This window comes from Chinchilla lanigera, unplaced genomic scaffold (assembly GCF_000276665.1).
Source record: "Chinchilla lanigera isolate Chin_1 unplaced genomic scaffold, ChiLan1.0 scaffold00021, whole genome shotgun sequence".
Lineage (NCBI taxonomy): Eukaryota > Metazoa > Chordata > Mammalia > Rodentia > Chinchillidae > Chinchilla > Chinchilla lanigera.
Genome location: NW_004955422.1, coordinates 12841530 through 12853838, shown reverse-complemented (window position 1 = coordinate 12853838; position 12309 = coordinate 12841530). Strand labels below are relative to the sequence as shown.

General features: G+C 35.8%; 1 protein-coding gene across 2 annotated transcripts in view; it reads left to right on the top strand.

Moving 5' to 3' along the window:
• Positions 1–12058, top strand: part of Hipk3 (homeodomain interacting protein kinase 3) — an 86414-nt gene extending 74356 nt beyond the window's left edge. Inside the window, exons 9-17 of one of the 2 annotated variants that reach the window (XM_005384160.2) lie at positions 2436–2557; positions 2784–2908; positions 2999–3160; positions 3315–3377; positions 3663–3959; positions 4260–4400; positions 6158–6393; positions 6621–6748; positions 8105–12058. In XM_005384160.2, coding sequence (XP_005384217.1) covers positions 2436–2557; positions 2784–2908; positions 2999–3160; positions 3315–3377; positions 3663–3959; positions 4260–4400; positions 6158–6393; positions 6621–6748; positions 8105–8581 — 1751 coding nt within the window. In that variant the 3' untranslated portion in view covers positions 8582–12058. The remainder of the gene's footprint in view (positions 1–2435; positions 2558–2783; positions 2909–2998; positions 3161–3314; positions 3378–3662; positions 3960–4259; positions 4401–6157; positions 6394–6620; positions 6749–8104) is intronic. The other variant, XM_013513979.1, reaches the window with a different exon arrangement.
• Positions 12059–12309: the final 251 nt, after the last annotated feature.

Sequence of the window (12309 nt, the reverse complement as noted above, 5' to 3'; positions counted from 1 at the left end):
CTTAATCCCTCTTCCTCATAATGCCGATCTATTTATAAGAAAATTTAATGTAATCATTTAGGGGCTATTGGGTAGTAATTTTGATACCATTATAGTTTGTATTTTAAAATTAAGTTTTGGGCCTAAGCCCATCCACTTAGAATTTTCATTTTACATTGAGGCTGTGGTGTTGCTGTGGTCATGCATGTCAAATATTTTAGATACTATACATACAATACACTGTATAGGTATTTGTATATCGGTGTTATATCCATAAGGTTGTGCCTATTTAGAAGACACTTTGGACCAGGAGATTTAGCTAAACTTTTATTTAACAAATCTGAGTGTAAGTTGTATATATATCAAATAAGCACCTAAAATTATTTAGTAAATGAAGAGTTAGTTCATCTTCTCTGGGTGAAAAGTACTTTATAAAGTAAAATGCATTCCAGCAACATTCTCCTCTGTTGTATTAAATTAGTCTTCATAAACCTTTTGTGCCTGGTTCGCTAAGTATTAAAGCAAAAGATATCAAGCAAAGATAGTTTCAGCAAATCAAGCAAAGATAGTTTTAGCTAACTTTATATAAAAAACAGATCTTAACACACTGTGGAAGAAGAGATAGGGAGCTTCTTTTCATTTAACACATTGCTTATGGAGAGAATTAAGGTGATCTGATTTTTGTTTGGATTTGAATTTGCTTTCTTCACTATTGTCAAAGTGAGCTTCTCTTCTTTTCTTGGAAACATTGCATATCACTGGGATATATCTACACTGCCTGGGTATGTGTATATTCTGTTTCTTGGAGAGTTTGTTCATCAAGACATACTGTTTCAGAGGATGTAAGATCAAATAGAACAAAAACAATTTTAGATTTTTGTAAAGCTTAATTTATACCTACCTCAGAACACAAATTAGAAGAATATCCTGACAGGAAGTAAAAGTCTCTGTGCAGAAATTGGACAAAATAAACATTTTTGTTAGGATTAACACTTACATTTGTGCAACAAGAAATTCAAGGTTGTTTTTCAGTAGAAACAAACAAAAACCATATTTTTCATATACGACTTAAGTTCATGCCCAGCATGACTTTCACAGCAATGTACCACATAATGACATTTTGAACAGTGCCAGCTGTGCAAATACCATAGTGGTCCCTTAAGGATTACATTGCCTTACCTTTATGTGGTGGTGTAAGGCTGTAATTCCAGCACTGGGAGGCTGAGGCAGGAGGATTGCAAGTTGGAACCTAGCCTGGGCAAGTTAGTGACTTAGTGAGACCCTGTCTCTAAATAAAAAATAAAAAAGGGGGCTGAGGATACAGCTCAGTGCAGAGGCCCCAGATTCAATCCCACGTACTTAAAAAAAAAGTCATATTGCCTTTATATAATGTGATGTGGCAGGAATCTTTGTATAAGCATACTCTGTCCTATTCATGCAATTGATGAAATCGCCTAACAACACATTTCTCACAAAACATACACAGCTAAGTGATGCATGGCTGTATTTAAATAATCTAGCAGCCCCTATTGAAAGTGAATGCTACAGTAGTTTGGAATTACGATACAATGAATTTAGTAGATGGTTTTCTAATCTTGAGCTGTGTCCCTGGAGTCTTCTTAGCCAAAGCCCTAAGGTGAGGTGTGATACTACTCTGCTGTGTGAAAGTTTACCACTCTAAGATATAGTATTTGTAGGTGATTTACAATACATTGAACAGAAAAATTAACATTGACGAGAGTAACATGGCTGGCAGTCCTACTTTTTAATTCTCCTAGTGGACAAGTGAAATGGTAACATATTTGCTCTAGATTTCTAGTAGCTGTCAACGAGGAACCAGTAGTCCATTAAGTCATATTGGGCAAATTTTTGTTATATCACCAAGTTAGGTAAAATTGGCGGTTTTTGTCTTATTCTTTGGAGATGAAAATGTATATACCATTAAAAAATTCAAAAGCCCTTTGCTTCCATCCCTTATGAAAACCAGAGTGTGAAATGTGGTACATCCCCCTTTCCTGCCACATTTTCAAAGAAGAAGCTATTAAGTGCAGCTAAAAGTTCGTATGAAAAGAACATTTACCTGCTGAGTTAATCAGGATCTTATCAGTTAGCAGGATTCAGCTTTCTAGATCATGGTGGCTTAACTGAAAAGAAAACTGTGGAAGCAAACTTCAAAAAGAAATGAGAAGTTTTAGGAAAAATAAATGATTCCAGTTTGTAACATGTATTTTAAAAAGAATAGCTTTATAACAGTTATTGTGATCATGTACAAAAATAGATAGGAAGCATCCTAGTTCCCTAGTTGATTACTTTTGTTAGGGTCATGAGAATTTTATGTAGGAAATGCTTTTATAATATCAATTAGAATTTAAGCATTTCTTTTCATGTATAATAATTTTATAATTTAAATCAGAGGAAGATCCTTTTATTTTTACTGGGTAACTTTTATTTTACAGGTATTCCTGCAGCACATGGTAAACCCACCAGTTACTCCATAAGGGTAGACAATACAGTTCCGCTTGTAACTCAGGCCCCTGCCGTGCAGCCGCTGCAGATCCGACCAGGAGTTCTGTCTCAGGTTGGTCATAATTCATTGGGGTTTTTTTTGCACATATACTGACCTCTTTACATATAAGTAGAGGACCCTGATCCCTGTGTCATATATCAGCTTGTGCTTTTGGGAAGTAATGAAAGTGACTAGATGAGGACCAAATCCTTTCATAGGTTATTACCTGTACTTTTATTTTGGAGTTTGAGAAGTATTGTCTGTAATGTAGTCATTCTGGCTTACCCCCCTGCGGCAGACGTGGTCTGGGAGAACACAGCAGATGCTGGTACCTACGTGGCAACAGGTAACACCCATGGCTCCTCCTACTGCTGCACTAACTTCTGAAGGAGTGGCTGCTTCACAGAGACTTGGAGACTGGGGGTAAGTTAAAAAACAGAGGGACTTCTTTGTGAATAGTCCGCAAAGTAGATCTTGATAAAGAGATTCAATTTTTCTGAACTTTCTCCCCAGGAAAATGATTTCACATGGCAATCATTATAACTCTGTGATGCCGCAGCCTCTTCTAACCAATCAGATAACTTTATCGGCCCCGCAGCCAATTAGTGTGGGCATTGCACATGTTGTTTGGCCTCAGCCTGCCACTACCAAGAAAAATAAGCTGTGTCACAACAGGTTGGTATTGTATTCAACTATCCTCTGCATTTTGAGAATTAGTCTTTAAAATGAATTTTGCATGTACACTAGAGGGTCACTCTGTTGTATTCAAAATGGCCTCTTTAATAGCTTTGTCACAAACACTAAGTGAGCTCCCTTCTCAATTTCTCAGAGGTATTTTGGTAAAACTAATGGAATGGGAGCCAGGAAGAGAGGAAATAAATGCTTTCAGTTGGTAAGATTGTCTTTATTGCCCTTTTGATTTATTCTCTACCCATCATGTAGCAATTGTAGACATTCAGATATCACATTTATCATAAAAAGACCATTTAAATGTATGTAAATGCAATTTATGCTATTTTTAGAGATATTTTATATTTCACAGAAACTCTCAACATATCATTGTTATGTACATGAACTTGAATAAACTTTGCATTATTTAATTTAACAAGATATCATAGAAAAAAATCCATGTGTATATTTTGATTATAGAAACTACAAATTATTCCTTTGGTTGCAGGAGTAATTCATTGCAGAACACCAATGTCCCACACTCAGCGTTTATTTCTCCAAAGATAACAAATGGGAAGGATGTTGAGGAAGTAAGTTGTGTAGAAACACAAGACAATCATAACTCAGAAGGAGAAACGAGAAACTGCTGTGAAGCGTCAGTCCGACAAGACTCTGATTCATCAGTGTCAGACAAACAGCGGCAAACCATCATCATTGCTGACTCCCCAAGTCCTGCCGTGAGTGTGATCACTATTAGCAGTGACACTGACGAGGAGGAGGCATCCCCGAGGCATTCGCTTAGAGAGTAAGTGCCAGACACAGCCTCACTGGGAAATGATGGAGTACCGAAAAGCAGCTTTCTGTGACTTATGGCTTGTTGATGTCTTTTGGAGTCAAACCTTCAAATGACATAGTCAGGTTCTAGACAGAGGGGACTTCCTAAGTAGTATTTGGCATGATTATTATGACATTTTACCTGTATTTATAAGCTTTAAATTTTGATCCATGTGATTCTTTCCTAATTCCTGACCTTAAATAATATAAATTTTAGCCACCTAGAAAGTATCTTCTCATTTTTGACTAATATTTTCCCCTTTTCTCTTAGATGTAAAGGTAGTCTAGATTGTGAAGCTTGCCAGAGCACTTTGAATATTGATCGGATGTGTTCATTAAGTAGTCCTGATAGTACTCTGAGCACCAGCTCCTCAGGGCAGTCCAGCCCATCCCCCTGTAAGAGACGGAACAGGTAACAGAATTTCAATAGCAGTATATGATAAATACTAAGACTACTAAAAAGCCTGCAATTTCATTTTGTTATTGTGTACATTAAAGAACATGTGACTTTTCTCTTGAATACACTTTCTGGTCTTTTTGTTTGTTTGTTTTTGTTTTTGTTTTTTTGCCTTTTTGAGATAGGGTCTCACTCTGGAGTTCAGGTGGCCTTGAGCTCACTTTGTAGCCTAGGATGGCCTCTAACTCACAGTGATCCTCCTGGCTCAGCCTCCCAAGTGCTGGGATTACAGGCATGTGCCACCACGCCCAGCTCTTGAATACACTTTCTGAACCGGATCATTTTTTGTAAACTAAGTTTTTAGTAGTCATTTTATTCATTGTTACAGAGCAGCTCTAAATGATCTTTTTTTTGGTACTGGGAATGAACTCAGGACATTGCACTTGCCAGGCAGGCACTTGTGCCACTGAGCTATATCCCTGGCCCGAGCAGCTCTAAATGAAAAATTAGTTGTAAGAAATGATTTTTAAAGAATCATTTATTTTTGAAAGGGTAAAGAAAAGCCACCTTCTCAACCTGAGTTCTATAGATTGCTATTATAACTGAAATTCGAAATAAAAATGTACTTTGTCAGAATAAAAAATATATATATAATAAACTATTGACTGGTTCACTATCAATAGAGTAACCACTGTTTTGTTTTTTTTACTTACTGGTGATGACGAATATGCATTGTTTTCTTCCTATTTCCTTGCTCAGCTTTCCTTTTGGCTATTAAAATAGTAAGCTTCTCCTAATCAGTATGATATATTAGCATAGTAAGAAGTAAACCACAGGGTTGGGATATAACTTAGTGGTAGAGCACTTGCCTAGTATGTGCAAGACCCTAGGTTCAATCCCCAGCACCACAGAAAAATAAATAAACCACAGAAGTTTTCATGAAATAATATATTTGACTATATTTGAAAATATTAAAGAGTTAATTTTATATATTTGTCTTCTCTTTTTCTTTAGTCAAGAAATATGGTATTGCATATTTTTAGTCAAAGCTCTGTGGAAGGTATAAAGAAGCTTTAGTATGTCCTCCTTTTATAAGTTGCTGATAATATGGCTTGGGAGCGAATATCATACGTGCATGTACATAGACACAAAAGATACAAAAATGAAACGTACATAAATTAAATGTTTCAAAATTTTAAGTATGAAATGAGTAAGTAAAGACAGACAATAAATGTAGAAATCCAAGGAATGAGGTCTGTCAGAGCCCAAGATGGTAAAGAGAAGAAAAGAAATCTGGTACTCCAGCTAGGCCTGCAGGAAGGTCAGGAAGACCTTTCATAAAGAGATATATTGTAAGCTTAGAATTATAATTTGAGATACTTAAGTTACATGCTTATCTGTTTGTATATTTGTTACGTACAGTAGTACTTCTTTTGTCTTGTCTAAATGAAATTATATAGAATTTCTAAAGAAGAATTTTATGAACTTATACTAAGGAATTGAATGGGAAAGGAAACGAGAAAAAAGAAGTAAGTGCCAGAAGGATGTTTCTAAAACAGGAGAGAATTGGGTTTAGCAGCCTGAGTAGAGAATAAATTAAAGGCTATAGAGATTCTATGAAAAAATGTAATTGGTTAAAGAAAGAGGAATAATACATAATATATCAAATAACTGAATAAGATTCTTATTAGTTTGCAGGAGCCTGGATATTATTCAACATTAGAATCAATGTTGGAAAAAATGGCACTCATAAAAACACTTTCTTCTTGTAGCATGTCAGACGAAGAACAAGAAAGTGGTTGTGATACTGTGGATGGCTCTCCAACGTCAGACTCTTCTGGGCATGACAGTCCGTTTGCAGAGGGTAGTTTTGTGGAGGATACTCATCAAAACACAGAACTGGTAACCTCTGCTGACACAGAAACCAAGCCAGCCGTTTGTACAGTGGTGGTTCCACCAATGGGAGTAGGAAATGGACTGAACGCCGATGAGCATATGGCCAACACAGGTAAACTCAGTCCTCCTGTTTCTCTGGTTAAAAGGCCTTAATTTAGGAACATGAGAATAGGAGAACAGGGTTGTTCAAATATTACCAACTGTCTGGAAACTAAGCACTGTCTTCTTATTTAATTTTATGGTTCTCAAATCACTATTGCGTAAAATACCTAACGACTTTTCTGATGTTGTGTTAGAAAAAGAAAAAAGTACCAGCTCCAACATTTTGTTTGTTGACAGATTCTACATGCCAGCCATTAATAAAAGGGCGCTCTGCCCCTGGGAGATTACACCAGCCTTCTGCACTGGGTAATCGTCAGCAAAAACTGACATCAGCATTCCAGCAGCAGCATTTGAACTTCAGTCAGGTATGTTTATTTGTGAATTTGTAAGAGTCTTCATGATCCAAGTTGTTGTTGCTGTTTTTTTTTTTTTTTTTTTTTTTAAGAGGGGGAAAAAAGATTCTGAAACCATAAACAGTCTTAATATATTTTTCACTTTTCATTAGCCCTGTGACTAAAGATAACCTGCCTAATAATTACAGTAATTTGCTTAGTTTTCCGTAGAACTTGAACGAGGAAGTCTTTAGATTCTGTTTTTTTCTCAGACCTTTAAGTCAGAAGATACCCTAATGGATTGGTGGCTCCAATTTTTTGGTAGATCCATTTTTTAAAAGTGCCTTACTGGGTACTTTTCATTTATTTGACACTATGCTTGGTGGTTGTGTTTCACTTGGGGGGAAATAAAAGAATCACAGGAATTGGAGTTAGAACTACGTTCAAATCCTGGTTTTGTCATACAGAACGGGTAATCAAAATATATGCTGAGTGTTTAATGTAAAAAATTTATTACAGTTAAAGATACATTGCCATTTATTCCCCCCAAATACTCTGCACACTTCAGACACACTTATCCTGTCGTTCTTGCCACTGTCTGAAGCAGTTCTGGAAGTCCTGCTTAGTGTCTTCTTTCTAATATCTGTTTAAAAATGTGAATGCTGCTGCCGAGTACAATCCAATGGAAAGGCAAGCTTGTAAAAACATACGTTGCGTCCTCATCCATCCTATTCACTAGAGCTGGCCCTGTGTAACCTGTGGCTCTTCCCCAAAGTCGAAGTCACCATGGAAGGGAAACGTTTTGAAAAATTTCAGGACGTCAGGGCATCCATGAGAATGCAACTAAAGGTGCTCGTGAAAGGGGATTTCCGGAACTTCAGAAAGCAGCAAGAATGAGGGGATAGGTGCATTGGAATCAAGGAGTAATATTTTGAGGATGATTAATGGAAACGGGTCTTTTACTGTATTGTTTTTAAAAAATGTACTGTATTTTTCAGCTATACCTCATACTGTATATATACCCTTGGCCAGATCTCTTCAGTAAATCTAGACTACATTAACTGTGGGAATAATAGTTATATCATGAGGTTGTTTTGGAATTTGATAAATTCATATGTTATAAAATACCAACTTTACATGTAGTAAGGGCTTCACAAATAATAGCTTTAGTAGTCAGGGAGATACTAACAGTACTAGCAGCAGTATGTGGCAGTGTTGATATTGTAAAATATGTAGTAATAAATATTAAAGTATTAATATTAACATATATACAATTGGGCATTTTTCTGTCATTTTAATACATGCTGAAGGCCTGAGAAGTGGCTATGAGTTACCAGTCTACCTTTCCTTTGTAGATACATATTCAGCCATTTTTGTCTTTGTGGTTAGGTTCAGCACTTTGGATCTGGGCATCAAGAGTGGAATGGAAACTTTGGGCACCGACGACAGCAAGCTTATATCCCTACTAGTGTTACCAGTAATCCATTTACACTTTCTCACGGGAGCCCCAACCACACCGCAGTACACGCCCACCTGGCTGGAAGTGCGCACCTCGGAGGACAGCCCACCCTGCTTCCATACCCATCGTCAGCCACGCTCGGTAGTGCTGCCCCAGTGGCCCACCTCTTAGCCTCTCCATGTACCTCAAGACCTGTGTTACAGCATCCGACTTACAATATCTCCCACCCCAGTGGCATAGTTCACCAAGTCCCAGTGGGCATAAACCCCCGTCTCTTACCTTCCCCAACCATTCATCAGACTCAGTACAAACCAATCTTCCCCCCACATTCTTACATTGCAGCATCACCGGCATATACTGGATTCCCATTGAGTCCGACAAAACTCAGCCAGTATCCGTATATGTGAAAACTCAAAAACGGTATTTGAGGAAGCTCAATGATGTAAACATTTGATTAAAAATAAAAACATGGTATTTAATAAATATTAGCCATGGCACAAGAAAATTATTTTTGAATCATGTAGACTTGGGTGCAATTTAAACAACTTTGAGCTTTAAAAAAAATCTCACTTTTAATGTGTTTTGCACATTTGGTATAACTTGTCTTTGGTCATGTTATCTTCTTATGTAGTAACTTTAGACAGGTGACTTATGGGAGCAGATGTCCAGTTTTGCTCCTGCTATTTTTTATAAAATTGCCTTCTAACTAGTGCAAGACACGTCCACATTTGGGAAGCCATTCTGTATACAGACTTAGAGCAACAGATGCACATATGTCAGAGTTACAGCATACAGTGAATTGTATTATCTGTGTCTTAGTGTATAAATGTTGGGTCACTTAACCTAAGAAATTGAGCTATTGTTCTTTACATTTGCATGTGTCTTTTGCATGGGCAAAATGTTGCCTAGACTTTGCTCTTAATGTTGTTCTAATAATCTCAGCTGCATTGTAAACCGTTCCTACACATAGTGCCTTAAATATTTGAGGTTGTTAATGTTATTACCTAACTATAAATGTTGAGGACTGCAGCACTTAATATTCAAATCTACTCTTTAGTTTTCTTTTGATAGCGTAATGTTCATTTTTGGTTTTGTGTGGTATGATTTCAGATAGTAGCTGTTTTTTCCTTATTAAGAGGGCAGCATGTTTGCTGTAGCTGAATTGTGCTGATTTTTCAGAATGATCTAGCTTCAAGAAAAGCAAGCAGTTAGTAGTGCTTAAGAAAAATTGATTCCGTATCTAATGGATAGTTGATAACTGTCACAGCACAGCATTTTATATACTGTTAAGTGAAACTGCAATACAATCTTAAGTTTATTTTGGGAGTGTTTGCTGTATAATTGGACTTAATAAAATGTTTAGAGGTGCAGTAGGCATGACTTTGAGTAGATAATGAAAGAAAATGCAAAATGCTCATTGATTCATGATGTGGTTTCATCTTAGCTTGGGCAAACCATGCAGTATTTAATAAATAGTAGCAGAATATTTACTATTGAAGCTTGAAAAGATGTGAGTTCTTTGTGTGCAATTTTTCATTTATGCATGTGAGAGGGTTTTCTTTTTTGGTTATTTTTTAAAGTATTTTTACATTGTAGTACTTGTTTTGCTTGTTGGTGGTGTTTGCTTATTTAATACATTCCGTCAGGGACAGAAATTACATGCTTTTTTTTCCTAGGGAGTGTGTCTTGGGTTTTTCCCCTGCTTTTTCTTTCTCCCTTGGTGGTGATGGTGGTGATGTTTAAATGAAGTTGCTTTTACAGCACCAAAGACTTAATCATCCATTTCCTATATAAAAGGTAGCTACTTTTTGCATAGACCTCAAGTATATTGTAGTGTAGAGGTGGAGTTTAAGGAAAGGTATTAAACTGAGGCTGTGTTTTAGCTTACAGGCAAGTAATAAATTGTATCATTTATCTTGAATGTATTATAGATAAGCTGCTATATAACGATTGCCACTTCAGATAGCTGTGAAATTAGGTGATTAACTAGTTGTTATTTAGCCTTCTAATTTCTGTATAAGTCTAATTACATGAAATAGAAGTTGGGGTTTTGATTTTTTACTTTGCTTTTCTGTTTGGAGTGTCATTGTAACTACTGTATTGTAAATGATGGAAAATAATTGCATATGTTATTTTGGGGTGTGTTATTTGCATCAGTATTTTATCTCTATTAATGTTTGTGCTCATCACTGCATATAAAAAACTTGGATGTATCAATGTAACTTAATTTTTTAATTTTCATACTGGCATTGTAGACACTTGAGAAAGCTGTATCTTGCAGGCTTGACTTAACTTTTTTTCCTTAAAAATCTGGAATATAATCTTACAGCATTTACTGGAATAAACAGTATGAAGCATTTGAGTATAAAACTCCAAATGTTTTGGTTTTACAGCCTTTCTTTTAATAAGTGAATTACATACCACTAGTACAGCACTAGTACAGCATTGACAATAAGCTAATAATGGATAAACTTTTTTTTTACTCCATTAACACAGCAGTGTTTTATTTAATAATCATCAATGAAATAAATGTGCCTGAAGTTGATTTTAAAAATTACAGTATTAGATCATAAAATAAAAACCAGCAGTACATTTTTAGTCACACTGAAAATGAAGGACTTAATTTTCCCCACAAGTTTCAGTGTTTTTAGTAATCAATTCTATGCATTTTATATTATATAAATAGAAGTATATATATAATACACATAAAAAAGGAGTAGACTAAGATTAATTTAAAAGATTATTTGCAGATGACACATGAATATGGAGTCACTATTTAAGTAAATCTGCTGCCCTCCACAGCCTTCTAAGTTTATTTATATGGTCCAGCAGATTACTGGTATCTGCTCACTTCTTGGAAAAGAGTCAGTGCTGGCAGTGGCTGTTTCAGAAACACGAAGGGCAAAAGATTGATTATATCACAACAGGTACAAAACTAGCGCGGTTTTCTTTTTGTTCAGGGCCATGTTTCCTCCCTGAAAACGATGTATTTTCTCTATTTAAGTTCCAAGATTGAAGCAGTCTGGTGAAATTGACAGTAAGTAGAAATGGTCAACTTTTTCATACCCTAATAATAATGTTTTTAAAGGGCAGATTGCAGTTAGTACACTGTTCTTCATTACTTGGAATTGTGGGCTTTTAAATGTGTTTAAGTTAAAATTAATTAAAATAATTAAAAATTTCAAAAGCCTGTTGAGGTCTAAATTTAGCATGTGGAAAAAGAAATCTGGGTTTGTACCCTCTTTAAAACCATTTTTATCAGTTTCCTTTGGTTTTAATGCTTTCTTAAATAAAACACTGCATGATTTCCAAGTTGCATATTTGCATACTATTTTAATTTACAAATAGCTTTCTTTTAATCAAATATCCTGATCTTAGTTCTTTCTTTCATTCAGGATGTTTAATTAAATGTTACTTTTTTGTTTTTTAAATCTCTACTGCTAATTTTTAACTTGGTTTGTGTTGAGTAAAAGTTAAATCATACACTGCAAGGTGTAGGAAGATTTGTTTTCATGAACCCAATGATATAGATTTGATTACTAAGTTTGAACTGTTAACCGTTTAACAATTTTAGACTTGTGGCTTTCTTTCTTTGACTTACTTGTTTTGCTTTTACTTCTATGCTACACTAGTTTGCCATGTAGCAATTGCACTGTGCAATATTACAATAAGGACTGGGAAAATTTTTATGGATGTAATGTCTATTACAGTTTGCGATAGTATTTCTCTCTAGTTCTCAGTGATTTAAATGTGACCAAGCCTTCTGTACTTTGTCACAAAAAGCGGGTTTTCCAGGTGACTATTTTGGTGAGTGTCAAAATAAGAATTTATGGTGTATTACTGTTGATTCACTTTGAATTAAAATATATATATATTGCAGCAAACAGCTTGTTGACTCTTTTTTTTCAATCCAATACTGCTTTCAAGGTAGAGAAGGGAAGGGTAAACAGTACTGAGCCAGCTGAGTTACGTCATCTCCTTTAACTCTCAAAGCCATCTGTGACGTAGTGGCATCGTGGTCTATGTGAATGAGGGCATAGGCACAAAATGTGTGAGCGACTTGCCTGTAGTCACCTTGCTGGTGAGTGCAAAGCAGATATGAATCAGGCTACCTAACCGTAACTAACTAGTTTCC